This window comes from Bos taurus, chromosome 21 (assembly GCF_002263795.3).
Source record: "Bos taurus isolate L1 Dominette 01449 registration number 42190680 breed Hereford chromosome 21, ARS-UCD2.0, whole genome shotgun sequence".
Classification (NCBI taxonomy): Eukaryota; Metazoa; Chordata; class Mammalia; order Artiodactyla; family Bovidae; genus Bos; species Bos taurus.
In genome coordinates, this window is record NC_037348.1 from 30,291,390 (window position 1) to 30,316,018 (window position 24,629).

The 24,629-nt window shown below is 48.1% G+C and overlaps 1 protein-coding gene across 2 annotated transcripts in view; it reads left to right on the plus strand.

The window, feature by feature from the left end:
• The first annotated feature begins 15,983 nt into the window (after positions 1-15,983).
• Positions 15,984-24,629, plus strand: part of ADAMTS7 (ADAM metallopeptidase with thrombospondin type 1 motif 7) — a 62,244-nt gene continuing 53,598 nt past the window's right edge. For both annotated transcript variants that reach the window (XM_024982017.2, XM_024982018.2), the window contains exon 1: positions 15,984-16,246. In XM_024982017.2, coding sequence (XP_024837785.1) covers positions 16,147-16,246 — 100 coding nt within the window. In that variant the 5' untranslated portion in view covers positions 15,984-16,146. The remainder of the gene's footprint in view (positions 16,247-24,629) is intronic.

Genomic DNA, 24,629 nt, shown 5'->3' on the forward strand with positions numbered 1-24,629 from the left:
TTGTACTCGCGCCCTGCCCTAAGCGCTTCCAGGCCGTATTTCTATTGGCTACTTCTTTACCTTCGATTTCGTCAAGAACTGAGGACCCTCAGCCAGAGTGGAGGCCGGAAGCTGAGAGGTTAGGTCGGAGGAGAAGGCTTCTGCGATTCACGTGGGCTCAGGGTTGCGGCTGTGCGTGGGTCGCTGAGTGAAGACGCAACGCTAGAAACAGAGCGCCTCCCGCAACGGTTCAACCTTCGGGACTGGAGAAGGGTTCCGACAAGTTTCGCCTCGGGAAGCAGCATACCCCTCCACCTTCAGCCTGTGCGGGCCCCGAAATACTCAACGGGAGACTTGCTCGGGACCAAATAGCAGGGACTGGCAGTCTCTTTGCCTCCAGCCCTGCTCCCTTAAACGGTCCCCCAACCCCGGACTCCTCTTGGTAAAGGCATTTCTCTAGCTGTGCTTTAGCGTTGGGCACTCCTCATCCCCTCTCCCCTTTTGTTCCGTTCTCGGTCTCAAAGTGCCCGAGATCTTCCCATGGCCAGATTTTCTTATGGCTGGCTCTTTCTCAGCACTTGGGCTCAAATGTCACCTCCTCAGAAAGGCCTTCCCGCAACTACCTCGTTCTGTACTTCCAGAATTTTTTATTGCATACCTTCTATGCAATCCACCTTGCTAAACACTAGGGATGCAGCAATACACATGGAACATATCTTCTCCTGGGAGATAAAGACAAGTAAATGAGATGATCTCATATAGGGGAAAGTGCAAAATTAAAAAAGAAAAAATCACGGTAATAACTCAATGAGTGTTAGGGCAGGAGGCTCAAGGAAGGTGGTCGGGTTTAAGGATGGGAGGGTTCCCAGGAGAAGGGGAGACCGTAGTCCCCTTTATGTTACTTACCAGCTGTGTGTCTTAGGGCTAATTGATCTACCTTGCCTACCTGTAAAGGAGGAGGATGATAACCTCTTGTGAGGGTCATGGGAGAACTAATCAAGCTAAGAGAACCCCCTTCTCCTCCTCATTCTGACCTCCTGTTTTGCTGAAGGCCCTCTCTATGGTGCTCAGTCCCCCATTGGCTTTAGTCTGGAGCTCCCACTCTGAGGAGCCCTTTCCTTCTTTCCTGCTCTCCTGGAGTTTTGGGACAGCATACCACCAGGAGCTGGGAGGTAGTCTCCAGAGGGCAGGTCTTCCCGGTGTCTCCTATCCTTAATCAGTGACCACAAGCAGATTCACTGCCAGACCTCCCTTACCTGGGAAACAGAGAATCTGAAGCAAGTGGGATTCTCTCCCCAGTGGTCACAAAAGAGGAAATTAACCCAATTACTCAGTTCTAGTCTGGGTCAGGGGCCTTCCCCTGTGGCTCAGTGGTAAAGAATCCACCTGCAATGCAGAAGATGCAGGTTTGATCCCTGTGTTTTGAAGATCCCCTGGAGGAGGGCATGGCAACCCTCTCCAGTATTCTTACCTGGAGAATCCCATGGACAGAGGAGCCTGGCGGGCTATAGTCCATAGGGTTGAAAAGAGTTGGACATGACTGAAGCAACTTAGCCAGAGCTGGCCAGAGCCCAGATGAACCAGTAATCTGATAGAAAGTTTGCAAAATTAGATCATACTTCCCCAGAGTTTCCCTTTAGTGGGCCCTGGTGGCCTAGGAATTTTTCTTCCTCTTATGGGAGTTGTCATTGAATGTCAGATAGCCCGAGTTCTAGTCTCTGTGCCCTGGCTACTAGCTTGGTTTGTGGTTTGGGGCAAGTGACTTGCCCTCTCTGGCCTCAGTTTTCTTGTCTTTAAAATGGTCTGTAAAACCTCTTATGGTTCTCACAGGCTAAGAGTTCTCTATGTATGTCTTGTTTTCATTCATTCATGGATGATCTTTGGGGTGCTTCAGCCCAGGATCTCCTCTCCCCATTGCAATCAGAAGGTAAGCCAGATCACATGCCTCTGTGATGCTCTAGGACATCTTATTTAAAATAAACTCCTCACTCCTTCCCTGATCATAAGGCCATTCCTGATCTGGGGCCAGCTCACCTCCCTGATCTCATCTAATAGCCCTCCAACCTGCACTCCCTTCTGTGCGAGGCTCCACCTGCACTAGCCTCCGCTGTCCCTCCAGGGTACCAAATTTTCTCCTGTCTCTGGGACTCTGCACTCACCAGGCCCTCTGCTTGGGGTGCTTTTCCCCAGTTTGTCCCAAGACTGACTTTTTAAAAATTTTTATTTTTGAAAGTTAATGTATTTTATTAAAGTATAATTGATTTACAGTGTTTCAAGTGTACAGCAAAGTGATTCAGTTATATATATATTTTTTCTTTTACAGATTCTTCCCCATTATAGGTTATTACAAGATATTGGATATAGTTTCCTGTGCTATCCAGTAAGACATTGTTGTTTATCTATTTCATATGTAGTAGTGTGTATCTACTTCATGTATCTAGTTCATCCTGAGCTCCTAATTTATCTCTGCTGCCGCTAAGTTGCTTCAGTCATGTCCGACTCTGTGTGACCCCATAGACGGCAGCCCACCAGGCTTCCCCATCCCTGGGATTCTCCAGGCAAGAACACTGGAGTGGGTTGCCATTTCCTACGCCAATCCATGAAAGTGAAAAGTGAAAGTGAAGTCGTTCAGTCATGTCTGACTCCTAGCAACCCCATGGACTGCAGCCTACCAGGCCCCTCCGTCCATGGGATTTTCCAGGCAAGAGTACTGGAGGGGGGTGCCATTGCCTTCTCTGAATTTATCTCTGCCCACTCCCTTTTCCCTTTGGCAACCATAAGTTTGCTTTCTACGTGTGTGAGTCTGTTTCTGTTTCATAGGTAAGTTCGTATGTATCTGTTTCTTAAATTCCACACATAAGTGATATCACATTTGTCTTTTTCTGTCTGATTTACTTCACTTAGTATGATCATTGCTTGGTCCATCCATGTTACTGCAAATGGCATTATTTTGTTCTTTTGTATGACAATAATAGTCCATTGTGTGTGTGTGTTTACACACATCTTTATCCATTCATCTGTCAATGGACATTTAGGTTGCTTCCACACCCATGCCTTGGTTATTGTAAATAGTGCTGCTATGAATATTGGGTGCATGTATCTTTCTGATTTAGAGTTTTCCTCCTTTCTGAATATATGCCCAGGAATGGGGGTTGCTGGATCATATGATAATTCTATTTTTAGTTTTTGAAGAAACTTCTATACTGTTCTCCATACTGGCTGCACCAATTTACCTTCCTACCAACAGTGTGGAAGGGTTCCCTTTTTTCCACACCATCTCTAGCATTTATTATTTGTAGACTTTTTAATGATGATTATTCTGACCAGTATGAGGTGATACTTCATTGTAGTTTTGATTTGCATTTTCTAATAATTAGTAATGTTGAGCATTTTTTCATGTGCCGGTGGCCATCTATATGTCTTCTTTGGAGAAATGTCTATTTAGATCTTCTGCCCATCTTTTGATTTTTTTTTTTTTTTGGTTTATATGTTGAGCTGTATAAGCTGTTTGCGTATTTTGGAAATTAATCCCTTGTCAATTGCATCATTTGCAAATACTTTCTCCCATTCTGTAGGTTGTTTTTCATTTTGTTTATGGTTTCCTTTGTTGTACAAAAGCTTTTAAGTTTAATTAGGTCCATTTGTTTTATTTTGCTTTTGTTTCCATTACTCTAGGAGATGAATCAAAAAGAATAATTGTTGTGATTTATGTCAAAGAGTGTTCTGCTTATATTTTCCTCTAGGAGTTTTGTAGTATTTGGTCTTACATTTAGGCCTTTAGTCCCACTCCCTGGTGGCTCAGAGGTTAAAGCATTTGCCTGCAATGTGGGAGACCCGGATTTGATCCCTGGGTCGGGAAGATCCCCTGGAGAAGGAAATGGCAACCCACTCTAGTATTCTTTCCTGGAGAATCCCATGGAGGGAGGAGCCTGGTAGGCTGTAGTCCACAGGGTTGCAAAGAGTTGACACGACTGAGCGACTTCACTTCACTTAGGCCTTTAATCTATTTTGAGTTTATTTTTGTATATGGTTTCAGGGAATGTTCTAATTTCATTCTTTGACATGCATCTGTCCAGTTTCCCAGTCACTTATTCAAGAGACTGTCTTTTCTCAAGACTAACTCTTAACCCATAAGTCTCATATTGGATGTTACCTCCTCCAAGAAGTCCTCCCTGACTATCCTACCCATATTACCAAATCCCACCTCTATCCTTAAGTCTCCATCTCATCCCCCGAGGATTAAAAAATACCCAACTTTTAAATGAAGTATAATATCCATGTGCCCATGCCCACGTGTCATACGCATACAGTTTGATGAATTTTCACATACCAAACACAACCATGTAACCAGCACCCATGTCAAGAAACAGAACATGAATAGCATCCCCAGAAGCCCCCTTCTGTCTCATGTCCCTTTAGTCCCCGTGCTTCCTTCCAGTGTAATCACTATCCTCACTTTTAACAGCACAGATTAGTTTGGACTGTTTTAGTATTTTATATGAATGGAAACTCACATGTATACACTTTAGTGTCTGGCTGCACGGGTCTGTGAAGTTCATCCATACTGTAGAGTATAGCAGTAGCTCATTCATCTGCACTGCTGTATGATCACCCTGTTTTATTTATAACACTTGTCACAACCAGAGTTTATGTATTTGTTGACATTTTTAAAAATCTGCCCCCACCAGCAAGTTAGTCCATTGAAAGGAAGGCCTGCCTTTGTCATGTTCACTGCCCTTGTCATGGTGGGAGGTCAACAAAGAACCATGGATGAAGGTCTGCAGGACCCTGCCCAGCGGGCTCAGCCTTTAATGGGCACTGTGATGGAGACAGAGCTGGACCAGCATCCGTTCTACCCCCAGGAGCCCACAGGTCACAGGAGAGCTCAGCTGGGGAGGGTCAGCACTGAACAAGGGCCACTGGGATAGAGTTGGAGGCAGAAGGCACTTGGAGGGGCAGGAAGGGAGGGTAGGGGGCTATGAGCTCTGAGCTGGGCTGTAAGGATTCATTCTGTGAGCACTTGTGGGTACCCTTAGTAGGATGGGTTATGGTTATGGGAAGGCCTTGTCTGGGCCTTTAAAAAGGCCAGAGCTGGAGGGGCAGTGAGTGACAAGTGCTGGTGGTGGATTTCCCAGTTCAGGGCTGTAGGGAGTGTCCCACAGAGGTTAGCTGGAGCCAGGGGAGAGCGTAGCACTGAGGCCAGGGTGTTTTCTGGGAGGCAGCTGCCTTCCTCCTGGTTGAGCAGCTACTATGTCCCCAGCCCAATGCCAGGCTTTTTATACATATCATCCTCCAGCTCCTCTGTGAGGCAGGAAATGTGATCTCCATTCACACAGGAGGGAGCAGAGGCTCAGAAAGGGGGTTTGTCGCACATCCCACAGCAGAGCCAGGAACTGACCCCAAACCTCGCTCTGAAGAGCCTGTCATTTTCCCTGTAATGCTGATGACCGTGCTCTAAAAACCTACGTGTTTGGGGATCCACCCAAGAGAACATAGTTTTTGGTGGGAGAGGGTGACAGGTTGGGGATATATTTATTTTTCTTTCCTAAAAAAAAAAAATCTCTTTGAACTTCCCTGGTGGTCCAGTTGTTAAGACTCTGTAATTCCAGTACCTGGAGCATGGGTTCAATCCCTGGTCAGGGAACTAAGATCCCACATATGGTGCTGCATGGCCAAAAAGTAAAAATAAAATCTCTTTACTGTTCATACTGCAGTGAAGAAATAGCACTTCCACATAGAGTTTTCTACAAATGATGTGGCCAGTGCTGGTTTTTCCTTTTGGAATGGTTCCCTCCTCCCACCCACCCCAAGTGAGATTACAGATGGCTATGTTAAGGGGTGTGGGTCATTTTGGGTTCTTGCTATGCATCTCCCTCTGGTTCCCCATTTCCACTCCCAATCTGGGCCATTGCAGCCCCTTGCTTCGCTGTACTGGGAAGATCAGCGGAACATCAGGGCAACGTTCCTGGAGGCCCTGGAGAGCCCAGAGGAAGTATGGAGAGGGCAGAAGGTAAAGGCCACAGCAGGAGTGGCCTGGCTCAGGCCACCTCTTGGAATTGCATCCCCTCCTCCCACAGAGTGTGCCTGGGTGGGTGTGCGATGAGCCAGGGCAGAGGCAGCTGCTTTTCATCTTGTGTGCCTGTAGGGCCGTTTGACTCTTGTAAACCATGAACACATATTACTTTGACATAAATGCAAATTGAATTGCAAAAGAACAAAAACTTTTGCAGATTTGACAGGTGAGAAGTGCTCACCGGTTGCTTGGATCTACATCCCTTTAACTGCTGGTGGGAATGTACATTTCTCAAATGTTTCTGCAGCATCTGTGTTTTCCCTAAACTCTTGGTGTCTGTTGCCATCAACAGTGTCACAGTTGGAGCCTGGTACCTGGGGGCAGACCTCCTTTCAAGTCCTGCCCTGCCAGTTACCATGTGACCTCACAAAAGTGACTTAATCTCTGTTTTTCTTGCCCATAAATTGGATAGTAATAACTTCCCTCATGGGGTTGCTCCAAGGTTAATAAGAAAATTCATGTAATGCATCCCTCGTGTAAGTGTCCCAGTGTTAGTTCAGGAATAAAGAACACCTGGATAGGGCAAGGAACAGCTGTAATGCTGGGGGTGGTGGTTGTGGGGGAAGTACAGGGCTGACTCAGGGTAAATGTGGAGGACCTGGTATCCTCAGCATGACCCCTAAGGTATGCCCACAGCCAATAGCTCCAGCTATTAAACCCTTCCCAGAAGCCTCTTCTGCCGTCGCCGCCGCTGCTGCTGCTAAGTCGCTTCAGTCGTGTCCGACTCTGTGTCACCCCATAGACAGCAGCCCACCAGGCTCCGCCGTCCCTGGGATTCTCCAGGCAAGAACACTGGAGTGGGTTGCCATTTCCTTCTCCAGAAGCCTCCTCTACTGAACTGTAATTCTAGACCATTCTCCTTTATCATGTCTTCCTAAAGCATCCAGCCTAGGTTTCCTAGAAACAACTCTCCCTTTGTACTCAGGTTTGGGTTTATCTATTTAATTATGTTTCATAATATAATAGCAGAAGCAATAGTATAAACTGGCTTGTAAACCAATCCAGGTGGCTCTTGGGAAGCCTGCAGCTTGTTTGGTGGGAAGAGAAGTGTTTGGGGCCTGTTAGACCAGTATTTTGGAGAAGGCGATGGCACCCCACTCCAGTACTCTTGCCTGGAAAAATCCCATGGACGGAGGAGCCTGATGGGCTGCAGTCCATGGGGTCGTGAAGAGTCGGACATCGACTGAGTGACTTCATTTTCACTTTTCACTTTCATGCATTGGAGGAGGAAATAGCAAACACTCCAGTGTTCTTGTCTGGAGAATCCCAGGGACAGGGGAGCCTGGTGGGCTGCCGTCTATGGGGTCGAAAAGAGAAGGACATGACTGAAGCGACTTAGCGGCAGCAGCAGCAGCAGACCAGTATTTTGGAGAAGGAAATGGCAATCCACTCCAGCACTCTTGCCTGGAAAATCCCATGGATGGAGGAGCCTGATAGGCTATAGTCCATGGGGTCGCAAAGAGTCAGACACGACTGAGTGACTTCACTTCACTCAGGCCAGTATTTAAGGTACCCACCTTTCCCCTGGGTATTTGGTGAAGAGGCAGATTCCAATTCAGCAGGTTAGAGGCACGCTGAGATGCTGTATTTCTCACAAGCTCTCAGGTGATGCCTGTGCTGTTGGTCCAAAAAGCCACACTTGATGTAGAGTGGGAGATTGTATTCTACTAGTAGCGAGAGATCCACATGCCAAGGGCAGCAGTCTGTACGTTTTACCGGGAGATTGGCTGTCTTTGTCCAATTGGGCTGCTAAAATAAAACATCATAGACCAGGTGGAATATAAACAACAGAAATTTATTTTTCACAGCTCTGGAGGCTAGAAGTCCAAGATCAACATGCCAACGTGGTCAAGTGGGAGCCTTCTTCCAGGTGGCAGACTTCTCTTTGCAGTTGTGCCCTCACTTGGTAGAAGGGGAGGGGAAGCTCTCTGGGACCTCTTTCATGGAGCCCATTCACAAGGGCTTCACTCTCACAACCTAGTCACCTCCGCAAGGCCCCACCTCCTAACACCAACACCTTTGGAATTTTGGAGGAACACAGACAAATGTGGCAAAATTTGGTGAGTTGGGTTGGCAGAGATTGCTGGATAACTTCCACTGTACTAATACTAGTTTACAAAGCAGTTTCACATATATCATCTTAATAAGTTGACACAATATCATAGATCATTGTTTTAATCTGTTTACTAAGGTTATAAGATTCGGAACAATCGAGCAGTTTGCCCAAGGGCATTCAGCTAGTTCTAGCCAAAGCTAGGACTTAAACCCAACCAATCTGACTGCAGAGCCTGTCACTCATTCCATCATGATGTGGAGCTTACCTTGAGAACAACTCTAGATCCTGAAGCCAGTCAGCCCAGAGTAGTAGTTAATCTGAGCCAAGCCTGTGGGTCTTATCTTTACCACTGAATTTTGAATTGTCCATTCAGATGGTTTGCAATTAGGCCTTTGTGGGTTCTTATGTATATATAAGGCAACTTCTATTTCTTTGGGTTTTGTTCATTTATTTTGAGACCTCCCATCTGGATCTCTGACTTCCTGCTCCAATGTGGACTAGTGACTCTCTTGGCCTTCTAAACAATTGTGATTCTGAAAATTTCCTTTACTATTATTTGGGAGACTCCCTTTCTTTGCCGACCCATGTAATTTGTCTTTGCCAACAAAGGTAATTTGTGTCGGATCACCTGTTGCCTAGTTCCCAGGTCTTTCTCATAGTTTACCTCCTCATTTGGGTGGAGCACAACCTCCTGTAACTTTCAGAGAAAAAGACCATAGGAAACAAATGTCTTGAGACCTTAAATATCTTAAAATGGACTTATTCTACCCTCACACTTGATCGAGAGCCCAAGAATTGAGTTCTATGTTGGAAACCACTTTCCAGAATTTTGAAGGCATTGCTCTGTTGACTTCTGGCTAATAGGGCTGCTGGAGAGAATTCTGGCACCATTCTGTTACAGAGTCTTTGTGATCATTTTCTTCCCACCTCTGGGAATAATTTTCTCAAGTACCTACAAGTTCTGCTACGTCAAGATGTTGTGTCTTAGAAGTGAAAGTGTTAGTCGCTCAGTCGTGTCCAACTCTTTGTGTCCTCGTGGACTGTAGCCTGCCAGGCTCCTCTGTCCATGTGATTCTCCAGGCAAGAATACTGGAGTGGGTTGTCATTTCCTTCTTTCCACTGAATCTTCCCAACTCAAGGATCAAACCAAGGTCTCTTGCAGCACAGGCAGATTCTTTACCATCTGAACCACCAAGGAACCTGTGAGTCTTGGTCGGGGTCTTTTCTTATCTGTTGTACTGGATGCCAGTAAAGTCTTTCGGTCTGAAATGCATGTGCTGCACTCCTGAGAAAGATTATTCTATCATTTATTTGATAATTTTCTATTTCTTCTGATCTCTCTAGGTCTATCTGATCTCTTGATTTTTGATGTTGGATTTAAGGACTTCTAAAATATGGAGAAACGTTTGCTTCATGAAAGGCAATAGATGTAGGCACATCTATTAACTTCTTTCCCCGAATATTTTGCTATTGACTTCGTCTTAAAAATATCCTTCTAACCCCCAAATTATATAACTAACTTCATTTTTTAAATTGGCAATAGCAATTTCAGAATAAGGATCATGCTGTTTTTATTCATTTAAGCTCCACTGCAGGCAGCACAAGTGAGTATCTGTTGGATAAATAAAGTAGTGAAATGATATATTGATTAAAAAAGAAAAATAAAAATGACCCATGTCATTTATTTTATCCAGGATCTTATTACCAGCAATGGTTCTGATTTTTAGATGTCGGAACAAGTATTTTCTTTACAAAAGTTAATAAAATACATGAAAAAATGTTATAGGATAAATAACAGAAAGAGCTTCCAAAAACTCAATAAATACAATAGAAAAGCATAAAAAGTTTTCAAATTATTTCCAGACACAAGGATTTGGAACACCCCTTGCTGAAACAATAGCAAGAAGAAGAAAAAAAAATTATAAAAAAGAAAAAGAAAAAAACAGCCAAAGGTGCAGTGTGGGGCAGTAAGAGATCTAAGGTTTGTGCAAATGTCAGGCTGGGGACACAGCCTCCCACACAACAGTCTTCTGGGATCTGCTAGTCTTCAGTCCAATTGACAGGGCCCTGGCCGTCCAGGAGTTCATGGGCTAGATGTGAAGACAAGATTTGAGTGCAGGACATAATCTGATGGCCATTCCTGAGGGTCCCTTTGGAAATCAGCATGGCTCCTGGCCCTTGACAGTTGGGAGGTGTTCCTAAATGCAAGCCTCAGTGACTCTTTAGTGAAGGGGAAGTGGCCTATTCCCACATATCTAGCCGTCTGGCAGACTTAGAAACAACTCCCAAAGGTGGAGCCAGGAAGAAGCAGATCCTTTGAGGTATAGAAGCTCAAACTGGCAATCCAGGAGGCAGAGGTACTCAGGGACTTGGGTGCTGGGACCTTCAGCAAACCACCTGACCTCTTCGTGCTTCAGCTTCTCTATCTGTAAAATGAAGATATAATAGTGTCCACTCCCAGTGCTGGGAGGAGGATGATGTGAGACCTTGCATGTAAAAGCATAGTGCCAACACATGGGATTCAGCACTCATTCACCGTCACAATTCGCCTCTGTCTAATCATCCTTCTCACTGCCCAGATGGCTGCTGGCGAGAGTGGAAGCTGTTCTTGGACCTTTGTCCCCTGAGCTGACTGACAGTTTTGAAATTTCCATGTGGATAATATCCATGACTCCTGTGATGTTGTCCCTCATGGCAGTGTGGGGTCAGGCCCCCCTCCTAAGCTGGGTAGTTGGCAGGCAAAGGCCACAGTGCTTTGAACTATGGGACTATATTGAGAACACCCATGTCTCCAGGGCTTCCAGAACAATGGCTAATCAGTCCCATGGCAGCAACTCAGCATCCTCTTTCCAAGTCAATCAACTTGTGCATTTTCAAAGCCAGTTCTTACTCAGCCCAGTTGCTGTCCCATGAAAGGAAGTGCTTTTTTAGGCATCCCTGTTTAGCAATCTGTACCCTAAATTAGCATTTAAAATTGTGCCCTTAATTTGGCAATTCTTATCTATCAAAGTTACAAACACATATGCCCTTGACAGCAGCCCCAGTTCTAGGACTTTATCCAACAGTTGTACTCACCTATATGCACAGAGGATAGTCACAGCAAGAGAGGAGAAATAATCTAAATACCCACCAGTAGGAGATGGGTGACATACACACGTGATGGAATGTCAACCATCCAACGTTTATTTGGATAACTGACAATAGCTACTGAATGTGTGTTGTATGTCAGCTACTGTTCTAAGAGTCTATTAGTGAGCAAGACAGAGGTTTCCTGCCCCCATGGAGCTTACATTCTGGGTTACGTGCCACATGCTAACAAGCTATTAAAATAAGGCTGCTGCAGGTCCACGAGTAAGGATGCTGGCCCATCTCCCATCTCTGAGCTATGTGGTTAAATGAAAAAAGCCAGGTGTAGAGTGACTGTGCCACCATGTGCGCTCAATGGAACTTTGTGTTTGCCTAGAATTTTTCTCCGAGAAGGCAGTGGCACCCCACTCCAGTACTCTTGCCTGGAAAATCCCATGGACGGAGGAGCCTGGCAGGCTGCAGTCCATGGGTCTCGAAGAGTCGGACACGACTGAGCGACTTCACTTTCCCTTTTCACTTTCATGCATTGGAGAAGGAAATGGCAACCCACTCCAGTGTTCTTGCCTGGAGAATCCCAGGGATGGGGGAGCCTGGTGGGCTGCCGTCTACGGGGTTGCACAGAGTCGGACACGACTGAAGTGACTTAGCAGCAGCAGCAGAATTTTTCTAAAAGGGTTCAGGAGAAACTGAAATAATAATGGCCCCTGGGAAGGAGCACCGAGGGACTAGGGGTCAGTTTTGGGAGGGAAGAGTTACTCTTCACTGTTTGTAAAAGTGTGAATGTTTATCCTGTGCTTGCCTTACCAAAAAATGCAAAATAAAATACAAAAGACCTTTAACTTTGCCAGGTGTTGGTCTGCCCATTCTGAAGGCTGGGCCAGCTCCAGACAGAGTCCTCATGCACCCAGGAGTTGAGTTTCTCAACCTTGGCACTTTGACATTTGGGCTGGATAATTTTTGTTGCGGGGTCGGGGGGCTGACCTGTGCATTGTAAGATATTAGCAGCATCCCTGGCTTCTACCTGTCTGGTGCCAGGAGTACCTCCCCCAGTTGTGACAATAAAAACAAGACAAATAAACAAAAAACACCTCCAAACATTGCAAAATTCCTGGAATCAAAATCACCCCGAGTTGAGAATTACTGCTCTAAAAAACTTTGAAATACAGTAGCAATCACTAGGAAAAGGCAATGGCACCCCACTCCAGTACTCTTGCCTGGAAAAATCCCATGGACGGAGGAGCCTGGTGGGCTGCAGTCCATGGGGTCACTGAGGGTCAGACACGACTGAGCGACTTCACTTTCACGTTTCACTTTCATGCATTGGAGAAGGAAATGGCAACCCACTCCAGTGTTCTTACCTGGAGAATCCCAGGGACGGAGGAGCCTGGTGGGCTGCCGTCTATGGGGTTGCAGAGTCGGACACGACTGAAGTGACTTAGCAGCAGTAGCAGTAATCACTATCTCCGTTAGACAGATAAGTAGAAGCCCAAAGAAGTTTTATAGTATTTTTTTAAATTATATGCTTCATTTTAAAATTGCTATCTATTCATTTATGATTTTAAATACATGTGCTCTACTGGCTAATTTTTAAGTGATCTATTAATATATAAGTGAATATATAGAAGTAGAATGAGTCTAGTTTCTTATTTCGCTTGATCTGTTTCTAGTAGTGTTTTAGCTCAGTTAAATCTTACTGGAGATGTTGGGCTACATAGATAACAATCATTTAAAACATAATTCAGTCAAGATTTGGCAGGGGTTGGAGGGGACTCTAATAGGATACCTGACATTTTGAACAATTACATGTTGAAATATCAAATCTCTTGCTTTGTTCAAAATGTAAACTTTACGCCCCAGAGTTGGAGTTGGCTGGCCTTATTTTTCTGGTTGGATTGTTATTTGTGTCACGAGGGCAGGACTAAACCTCACAATCCTTTTGTATCCTGTGGTGTCCAGGATAGTTCCCAAGGAGGCTTAAAATGAAGGCAGCCCAGCAGGCTGTGGACAGAGTAAAGGCCAGGACCTGGGACACAGATGGAAACAGGTGAGGACTGTTGTCAGCTGACGGGTTTTAAAAACACAGGCTCCTAGGCTGCCTTTCAGAAAAGCTTCTAATCTGTGTTTGGCCTTGGCAGCTCCCCGGAGGAGCGAGGACAACAGATTGTGGTACTGGCCAGGGAGGACCCTGTGTCCTGCCCCACCCCCAGATCCTTTCCATCTCTGGGGCTTCCTGTGCTGGAGGCTGAGATCACAGAACAAAGAAGGCATGGCCTGAGCATCTCACAGTGTGGTGGGCTTGGCAGACATAACAGACAAGAGCAATGCAATGTGATTTGAGCCATGATGGGGGTTGCAAAGATGCTCTGGGGAGCTTGAGAAGGGAGTGGGGGAAGACTTGCTGAGAGGTGATGTGTAAGCTGAGCCTGAAAAGACAGGTCTCACTCAGATGCACCAAGTATGCATCCATCTCTTCCCTTTCACCCTCACATGACTGGTGAATATCACCTCCTCGGGAGGCCCTCCTTGACTGACCCCTTGGAGAGTAGACCCTCTAAACTCCCTGTTTTATCTTCTCCATAGCCCCTCTTAGCAGCTGGTCTTATTTACATGTTTGCCTACGAGCCTGTGGCCCTCCTCCAGAGAGAGTTCCAGAGACTGTGACCCTCTTGTTCCCTGTGAATACCCAACACCTGTGGGAAGGCGGTCTGCCAGGCGGATGAGGGTGGAGTTGAGAAGTGGAGACGGAGAACACCTCTAGAATGCATTGGGCAGGTCAAGATGAGAAGGACTTGAAGGGTCCTGTGGCTCTGGCACCAGAGTGGAAGATGGTGGAGGGGGTGAGCCTGAGATGCAAACGAGAGGAGGAGAAATTTAGATAACTGCCTGGAGAGGTTAGATTGAGAAAGAGAGCAGAAATATGGGGTGGGAACTAGAGAGGAATCACTCATTTATGGAGGGGTATAATCCATATCTTTACTAGGAAGGAGACCAGAATTGTTTTAAACTAAGGGTCAGGAGCCAGTGATGGTTGGATGGCATCACTGACTCAATGGATATGAGTTTGAGCAAGCTCTGGGAATTGGTGATGGACAGGGAAGCCTGGCATGCTGCAGTCCATGGGGTCTCAAAAAATCAGATGCGACTGAGTGAATGAACTGAACTGAACAGGAGCCAATGGAGACCAAGGAAAGAGAGGAACACCTAGAGCAAGGTCCTTGGAGAGGCCTGGCAGAAGCTTCGGTCTCTGACCGCTGGAAGGTGCCTGCTCCACTGTGTCCAGAGGATGGGAAAATGCATGGGTGCCAGTTATAGATGCTTGGTGCACAGCATGGTGGGGTGGGGGGCAGGATGTAGTGTGAACTGTCCCTGTAGCAGGGTCGATGGCTGTTAGGGGCAGAGGAGAAATGGAAAGTGGTTGGGTAAGGGCCAGAAGTCAAGCAATGAGTATAGCTAGGGAGGGAAGTAAGTGGAGCTAGGAGGGGCAGGTGGGAGTGGGGTGGGGTGGGCAGAGGAAGGTGACAAGAGACCGGAGGAAGAAAAGCACATATTGTTCCTGTCATTACTCAGGGAGGATGGGAAAGGCATCAGGATGTGCTCTGAGAGTGGGGCATCTGATCTTGAGACTTCAGAGTGGGCTGTCGGGGGTGACAGAGCCTAGGCTGTGGCAGTGGAGGGAGGAGGAGCCCAGGAGAGCTGGTGGCTAAGGTGGAGGGAAGGGCCACTAGAGATGAGGCGGTCAAGCAACTGGGTAGCCATGTGCTGCATTTGACCCCGAGGACAGCAGGGCTTGGGGTGAAGGAGCCAGATGGGAACTTCCAGAATGAGGGAAAGTGCACGTGAGATGGAACAGCGGGGAGGTATGTGGGCGGCAGAAGGCTACACAAAGGCTGGTCCGGGGAAGAAAGCAGACCACCACTGAGAACAAGAGGTGAAGGTCCTCAGGGTAGGGCCAGGTTTAGTGAAGCAGAAGGTGGAGGATGGGAGTGTTCTTTGACATGGGGACAGGCTTCTAGGAGCAACGAGGGAGGGAGCAGGACAGATGGCGGGTGTTTGAGGCTGAGGATGCGAGGCTGGGCTTGGCTGATTTCCAAGCTCCCAGGAGGCCCCTGCTGAGTCTGTGGGCTCCAGCCCATGGGCCAAATGCTGTGCTTCCCTTCAGGCAAACACACTTGGAAAGGAGTCTGGACAGGAGAAATTGAGGGACCCTGCCCCAAGTAGGAAAGAGATGCTCCCTTGGGAAGAGTCTGGGCCTCTCTCCCCAGCTAGCTTTGGAGATCCTGGACCCTCCCGGGGCCTCTATGTCCCTCTTCTTTAGAAGGGCAGGACTGCCTAGCCCCGGGAGTGCACCGAAGGGCGCCACCTCGAGCACAGTTTAGGGACAAGGCAGAAATTCCAGAAATTCCAGATTCTTTGAGGGGCTCCGGCGGGCTCAGGACAGGAGGGCCCTGCTTGGCTCCACCGCCAGACGGCGCCCTCGGCCCGGTGGGCGGCCGATCGGCCGTCGGGGGGCGCTGCGTGCGCCCTGCCCGGTGCTCCGCCCCTGAGCGGTGGGCAGTCGGCCCCGGCCCGGAGTGGCCCGAGAGGGTGGGGCGAGGGCGGGGCGAGGCCGCGCCTGGGCTGGAGGGGCGGGCCGGGGGCGGGGGAAGGAGCCCGAGGGGCGGGGCGGGGGCCCGCGGCGTTTCTCCCTCCCTCCCTCCTTCCCTTTCTGTCTCCGTTTCTCACTCTCCAGTCTTTTCTTTTCCTCCGCAGCCGGCCGAGGGGGCGGGCCCTGCAGCCTTTGTTGCTCGCAGACTGAGCGCAGCCGCCCGCCGGGCGGCAGTCCGGGCCCAGGACGCCGGGAGCTGCACGCGGGTCGGGCATGTCCTGAGCCGGACCCGGGACCGGGCAGCGAACGGACGGGACGGACGAGAGCGTGTGCGAGGGGTCGCTTGGCGGCCGCCTGGCCCCGGCCATGCCCAGCGGCCCGAGTCCCCGAAGCCCCGCGCCGCTGCTGCGCCCCCTGCTCCTGTTCCTCTCGGTCCTGGCGCCGGGCGCCCACGGATCTGCACCAGGTGGGTGGCTGCCCCGCCCCGGCCGGCCGGCCCTGCCACCCCTGCACCCCTCCCCGCTTCTCCAGCCTAGGTTCAGCCCCTTCTCACCTCTGCAGATTCCGCTCCTGCCAGGCTCTGCCGGGAGGGGTCGCCCCCCACTCTCCTGGTGTTAGGGACAGGGGTGGGCTTAGGGCAGCGAAACCGCGCCTTCAGGGAGCCTTCCCCAGCCCTCGACTCCACTACGCACCCTGCCCATAGCCAGAATAAGCCTCTTACACGCTCTTCGAGCTCCCGTTTCCCCACCTCGGGTGCAGCAGAGCGCGTCTGTCTCTCCCGGGGAATCTCTTCGTCTGAGCGACTGGACGGAGCGCGGCTTGCTCACGATGGATTCAGTTTCTCGCCCTCCCCAGTGTGCCTCGTCTGGAAAGCAGGCTGGCCAGGGCGCTGCGGGCGGAGTCGCGGGGTCTCAGGTCTACGCGGTTCCCTGCCGAGCCCCGGCCCCCCGCCCCGGTCCCCCGCCTCTAGGCAGCCTGCCCGGCCCTCAAGCTCCCCGGGCCGGGTCTTGCGCGGTCCTTGCACTTCCTGCCTCCCCCTCCCCCAAGTGTGAAGGCGCCGGGAGAGCAGCGCGGAGAAGGAGCTTCTTTCCCCGGCCCTGGGCTTGGCTCTCCCCGCCCAGCCCCGCCCGGCTGGCCTCCGACGAGCTTCTGGCCCGCGTCCAGAATCATGCTCCGTCCCGGTCCGCCGGGCCACGGAGCTCCTGGAGCGTCCGGCCTGGGAATTTAGGATCGGAGGGTGTAGAGGACCCCCTGGCCTTGCGCTCTGGAAGCTCCTGGTCTCTTGGGCGCGGGTAGAATAGTGGGAAGCACTGTTGAGGCGAGGCAGTCGGGAAGAAGGCTTTGTAGGAGAGGGGCCCGAGCTTGGAGGGACTGAAAGGATGGGTGAACTTTAGATGGGCTGGAAGGGGGTGTGTGTGTGTGTGTGTGTGTGTGTGTGTGTGTGTTGGGTGAACTTTAGATGGCCTGGAAGGGTGTGTGTGTGATGGATGAACTTTAGATGGGCTGGAAGGGGGAGTGGGGAGGTGGGGGGATGTGTGGGTGCGGATGCGTGCAGCCCAACCGGGCTTGGTGGAGCGGGTCGGGGTGGAGTGGCTAGATTAGGGCTTCGAGCTGGGTTTCGGGGAGACCTCCCTCCTCAGCAGAGGGATTGTGGTTGTGAGGCTGGAAAAGCATATGGGCCGGAATGTAGGGAGCATTTAAGCCAGATCTTAGAGGTTCAAGGAACCGTTGAGGGGTGCAGCTGATGAAAGCCGTTGAGGGGAGCAGTGTTTTAGGGAGGAAGCTCCCCGTCTAGCAACAATGTGTAGGGGACAGAGCAAATATTTAATGAGACCTACCATGTGCCAGCATCCCTACTTCTTATTTCTCATCAGCTCCACAACAACCCTGCAAGGTGTGTGATGGAAAGTTCTTTTATAAATGAGAGGACAGATTCAGAGAGGGGAGTGACCTGCGAGGTTAGACTCCTGGGCTACCTGGGTGAAGCCTGTGTTTTCCCACTGCCCCAGAGCTGGGGACCGATGAGGGTGAACCAGGTGATGGGAGCAGGAAAGTATTCGCCCCAAGGAATTGCCCCTGAAGCCTGAACTTGGGTCCAGGCTCCCTGGCAGCTGTGGGAGAAAGGTTATGTGTGTGTCGGGGGCCGGGGAGTGCCTGTGGTCAGGGTCTCCTACTGCAAGCCAGACACATGTATGAGCTTGCCCATGTTGTTAAACTGGGATAATGGTATCTACCTCCAAGGGTTGTTATGAGAATTCAGCGAGATGGTGAATGTGTTTGCTTCGCACAGAACAGAGAAACTGCCACGTGGTGGCCGTGGTTTTTATGAGTCTGCCAGGTAGACCCAATAAGATTAGGGAGTCCTTGGTGTGTCCTGAAACTTGGACCTGCCATTTGGGGTGGAGGAAAGGCAAGCGCCCCTCCTATCTAATCTGGGTCCCCCTTCAGGTGAGTGTCTGTCTCCAGTGTCCCTATAGATATGTCACATGAGGTCCTCCCCAGTCTCTCCCACTTGGGATCCCTGACACGGAGGCTGCTGAGCTCTTTGTCATTTTCTTCAGACCTGCCTGGGGAACCTAGACCAGGTGCTCTGCCCACTGAATGCGACCCAGTTAGAGGCCAAAGAAAACATCTTGGGCTCACTTTTAGAAAAATGTAACAAACCAAGGGACTTGGGATTGCTGGGACTGGCGCAGGGACCCACCAAAACACTGTTTCACACATGTGAGCTCTGTGTGCGTGTGCATGCACACACGTGCATACAGGCAAGTGCAGACAGACTGGAGTGGGGGGGGGGCATGTGTCACACACACCCTGGTTATTTTTTCTCTTTGTCATGAGCTATGGGTCATTTGAAGAGCTGGACTGTAACTCAGGTACTCGATAAGGAGGTGAGGGTAAACACCATGTTGGCATTTCTCTGGTAGAAGTTCCAGGGTGACAGTTCTGTCACCTAGCAGTGATAGTCAAAGTATTCAACACCCGTTGTGGCAGGAACTCACTCCAATCACAACCGAATAACCTTCCTGGCAGGACAGACTCAGCCATGAACCACTGGCAGTCCCTGCTGCCATCTGCAGTAGCTTTGGCACTGCTGGCTCAGCTCTGATGCACCCACAGACCGGACTGGAACCTGCAATTACCCTTTGCTAGCACTGGGTGGTGGTAGTTTCCATCACCATGATCTCTACCAGCCATCAGCTATCAGAGACACTGAAAGAGTTGTTTATTTTTTAACTTACTCCCCTCATTTAAAAATATTTTAATGGCAAAACAACACAAATTGACTATTGAATGCAGAATGCATTGACTAATTGACAAATTGACTAATGAATGCAGAATAAAGCAAGAAAATGAAAATTATTGCAGTAAAAATGGTAACATCCTGTAAGTACTAATATTTTTACATTTCTTATTAAAATATTAAGTCATTAAGCAAAAGAAGTTTTTAAAGACATAGCTAAGTATACTTGAGAACTTCTCTTGCTAATTTTCAGTCATAACTTAGTCACATTTGCTTTGTGTTATTATCTATTGAACTAAGCGCTTATGTATTGACGCACTGAATTCTCACACAACCTAAGGTATAATTATTATCATGCCCATATTACAGATGGAGGAACTGAGACTGTGTGGTTAGTTTACCCATGGCCTCACAGCTTTTGATGGCAAAGTTGTGATGCAGACCCAGGTGCTCTGACTATAGAGCACATTACTTCTAATGCTTTTTGCCTGCAGCATATTTCTGCTTAGCCCCGCCACATTTTTGAACTTAGGAGGATGCTTCTTTATAACTCACTTGAATTTCTATCTTGCAATAATTTCCCAAGGTCTAGCTCAAGGGTTCTCAACAGGACTGCATACCCCCAGGTTCATGGATCCCTCCCCAGGGACACTGTTGAACTCTCGGGGCCATCTCTCCCCAGGGGATCTGATTCCCCAGCCTTATACACAGTGCCCTCTCCCACCCACATACGGTTGAGGACACTGCCGTTGCCTAGAGGTGTGCCATGTAGCTTCCATTTTTCTGGTACACTGAGCACTTCTGGGCTAATTGGCATCAGCACCCCACACCTTCAGCTTGTCTTTAGCAGCCTTGACTGTGATGGTTCATGCCCTGGGAACTGCTTTTAATATTCATTTAAAATAAAACCTTGGAGTATAACTGTTTTCTTATTCTCCATCTATTTGCTCCATGACCCTCCTTAAATTTTCTGACTTGGATACTCTGAGCAGATGAGGAAACTGAGGCTCAGTAAGATGAAGTGACTGTCCTGGCCACACAACTATTAAGTAGCCAAGTTGGCACCTGAACCCAGGTCTACCTGTGTTCAACGCTCACACTTTTGCATTATTTTCTAACTCCATTGTCTCTCATTCTACAAAACACGTGCCTGGGTCAAGCTTTTTATTGCTTGTTCCCCTCACCTGACTTCTTCCTATTTCTCTGGTGGTCTATCACATGATGCCCACCACCAAGCTGTCCTCATCCTCATGCTTAAATATGTACCCATATGTCAAGGGGACATGTCACATGCGCCCCTCTGACAAAGCTCTTCTTCATCCCCGTACATCTCTGGGCTGTCCCCTGCCCTCTCTTGGACTTTCCCAGCGCTGTGCCAGGGGTAAGGATCATGAGTGCCCTGCACCCATTTATTCTCAGGGCTAGGATGGTGTCTTGTACTTTTTCCTGGATGTTAGGGCACTTAGCTCTCCCTCACAACACCAAACGCCATGGGCCAGGCAGGTAACGTAACGAGGCTGATGGGAAGACATTTTTCTTGAATCATAGGGCCTCTTGGCCCAGCCCTTGTTTTCCCGTTGTTGTTAGAGATTCAGCTCTTTACTGAATGAAAGACAGCACAAGTGTGAAGCTGAGGGCAACCTATATTTAGCGACAGTGCTGAGAACACATAGGAAGTGGTGGAGACTGAGGCAGATGGGAAAGCACAGGCCCTCTCTAATGGGCCACTTCTGACAAGTGTGAATTTAGGCCTGACATGGATGGACGATAAGACTTTAAGCTGAAAATTGAGACTTTTGTACAAAATTATGTGATTTTTTTTCTTTTTTACAAAAAACACTGGCAACTGATTAAATACTGTTCAACATTTTTGCCAGTCCAACAAACCACTACCTGCCCCTAATCAATACACTGACAAACAAAAAAAAAAACAAGTCTGCAGGCTATGGTTGTGGAGTTGGCCTCCCAAATGCCCTTATGAGGATGAGAGAGCAAGAAGTCTCCTTCAACTATCCAGCCCAATGGCTTCCAAATGCCAGCCTTGAAATGGTTACTTCAGAATCCCCAGAAGGTTTAGAAAACTGCAGATTCTGGGGCCTCAGAGCCCTGGATCTAAGGAATCAGAATATCTGGGCTGGGTCCTGGGCAGCTACAGTTTTTCAGAGCTTTCCAGGTACTTCTGATGTTCAGCCAGGTTTATGTCCAGTAAGGAATTTCCTAACTTCCCTGATGACCACAATCCCTTGAGGCTTTTGGTAAAAACACAGCTTCCCAGTCCCATTTCCTGGACATGCTGATTCAGTGGGTCTGGGACAGGGCCTGAGAACTTGTTTTTAACAAATTCTCATCCGAGAAGTCTGGAAAATCCTTGCACTTGTGCCCTCCTGAAACTCAGAGACAAGGAAAATTTGCCTAAAGTCACTGAACAAGTCACTCCAGCCCACCCTGTGTCCTGCCTCTTGGAGAATGCTCTTAGAGGACTGCCCTAATGGCTGGCCCACTGGGGCAGTTGTGGGCAGTGAGGGATGTCCTCAGCGGGGGTGCGGGGGGCCACACCATGCAGCGCACTCTTCAAGTGGTTTGGCAGGAGACAGATTGGAGGGTGAGTTGAGTTTTTGCAGCCTGGCCTGGAGGGAGCTTCAGGCTGGACTTGGCTTCCTTTCCCACCCCAGCAGCAGCCACACAGAGAGCTCTGTAGGACAGCTGCAGGGCACTCAGGCATTCTTGTGGCCTTGAGAAGTCTTTGTCTTGAGCAGCCAGGATCCCAAGAGCTGGGCATAAAGCCAGGACAAGCCCCAGAGCTAGGCAGGACCAGAGGCTGGGACAAACCTCAGATGGGCCAGTTTCCTACCTGCACCTTAGAGCCTGGGAACTGTGGAGAAGGAAAAGAGAGAACAAGAGCGTGAGCCCTGGGGTTGCTGCCCACTCCCAGCAGTGCTGCTCTTCTTTGTGTGTGTGTCCACGTGAGATTTCTTTTGAAGACTAGGTCTAGTGGTCAAAATAGTTGGAAAACTTTGATCGAGTCCAATTCATGTTCACTTGGTCGTGTCTGACTCTTTGTGACCCCACGGACTGCAGTACACCAGGCTTCCCTGTCCATCACCAACTCCTGGAGCTTGCTCAAACTCATGTCCGTTGAGTCGATGATGCCATCCAACCACCTTATCCTCTGTTGCCCCTTTCTCCTCCTGCCTTCAGTCTTTCCCAGCATCAGGGTCTTTTCCAATGGGTCAGTTCTTCGCATCAGGTGGCCAAAGTATTGGAGCTTCAGTTTCAGCATCAGTCCTTTCAATGAATATTCGGAACTGATTTCTTTTAGGATTGACTGGTTTGATCTCCTTTCAGTCCAAGGGACTCTCAAGTCTTCTCCGACACCACAGTTCAAAAATATCAATTCTTCAGCACTCAGCTTTCTTTATAGTCCAACTCTGACATCCATACATGACTACTGGAAAAACCATAGCTTTGACTAGACGGGCTTTGTTGGCAAAGTGATGTCTCTGCTTTTTAACATGCTGTCTAGGGTGGTCATAGCTTTTATGTTAGCAATGGAGAAACTGAGACCCAGCAAGAGACAGACCTCTGACAATGAAGAAGGACGTTACTGGGAGGTTGAAACCATTTGGGAGACTTTTATTACTCTTCCTGTGTGCCTTTAGGCTAGTCTCTGCACCTCTCTGAATGTCTCTCTGCTTTCTCCAGGAGCAATCTGGAGACTCTCCTGCAGGTGTCCTAACTTAGAATCCATAGCCACAGGGACCTGGGTAGAATTCAGAGGATCCATGAACTTGGATGGGACTATATTACATCTTTAATTTTTCTAACCTTGAAGTGAAATTCAGTATTTCCTTCCATTACAAATATTAGCAACAAATCACAATAGTATTAGCAGCATCTCTGATTTAGCTACCAATTGTTGTTCAGTTGCTAAGTCATGTCCAACTCTTTGTGACCCCATGGACTGTAGCATGCCAGTCTTCCCTGTCCTTCACTATCTCCTGGAGTTTGCTCAAATTCATGGTCATTGAGTCGATGATGCTACCTGACTATCTCATCCTCTGCCTCCCCCTTCTGCTTTTGCCTTTAATCTTTCCTAGCATCAGAGTCTTTTCAGTGAGTTGGCACTTCACATCAAGTGGCCGAAGTATTGGAGCTTCAGCTTCAGCATCAGTCCTTCTAGTGAATATTCCTAGTTGATTTCCTTTAGGATTGATTGGTTTGATCTCTTTGCTGTCCAAGGGACTCTCAAGTCTTCTCCAGCACCACAACTTGAAGGTATCAATTCTTCAGTGCTTAGCCTTCTTTAGGATCCAACTCTCATATCTGTATATAACTACTGAAAAACCATAGCTTTGACTAAATGGACGAAGTGATGTCTCTGCTTTTTAATACACTATCTAGGTTTGTCATGGCTTTTCTTCCAAGGAGCAAGCATCCTTTAATTTCATGACTGCTGTCACCATCTGCAGTCCACAGTGATTTTGGAGCCCAAGAAGAGAAAATCTGTCACTGTTTCCACTTTTCTGCCATCTATTTGCCATATAGTGATGGGACCAGATGCCATGATCTTAGTTTTTTGAGTGTTGAGTTTCAAGCCAGCTCTTTCACTCTCCTCTTTCACCCTCATCAAAAGGCTCTTTAGTTCCTCTTCACTTTCTGCCATTAGAGTAGTATCATCTGCATATCAGAGGTTGTTGTTTCTCCTGACAATCTTGATTCCAGCTTGTGATTCACCGAGCCCAGCATTTTGCATGATGTACTCTGCCTAGACATTAAATAAATAGAGTAACAATATACTGTGTTGATGTACTCCGTTCTCGAGTTTGAACCAGACCCCTATTCCATATCTGGTTCTAACTGTTGCTTCTTGACCTGCATACAGGTTTCTCAGGAGACAGGTAAGCTACCAAGAGGGACAAGAAAAAAAACTTTTTCTTCTTTTTTTAAAATCTCAACACAGTTGCAGGTATCTTGAAATAAGGCTGATGCTCTTCACTACTTTGAAATCATCATAGTTATTAAACTTGCCTTTGGATCTTGTTTAATGCATTAGGAAAGGAACACATGATTTCACATCTACTTTTTAAATTATTTTGACAGCTTTAATTCAGTATAATGAATTTCCTTGGTATTCCTATACATTTAATCTTACACACTTAAAAACATTTTTTGAGGAGTCCATGGCAGAAAAAGGTTAAGTATCAAGACTTACTGGGAAATCAAGCAGACAGAATGACTAGGAGAGGATTCTACAAATTTTTCCAGCCCTGGAATCTTTTCATTTAACTCTCAAATGTGAAAGAAATAAACTAGAGCTGCTTGGTTGAAATGGTAGTGATGAGGGGCCAGGGAGCCCTACCTGGGTGGTCCTTCTCTGACTCCCCATCTCAGGAGGCCTGGAGATGTGTGCAGAAGAACCATCAGGCACTTTAAAAAATCCATCAGGCTAATAATAATCTAATAATCATAATTGCAATCATATTCAGTCATATTCATCGTATTCAGTGGGCCAGGCGCTGCTATATGTGGAGTAGATCAGTTCATTTAATCTTCAGCCCCCAAAGTGCAAGTTACGATCCCCTTTCTACAGATTTTACACAAATAC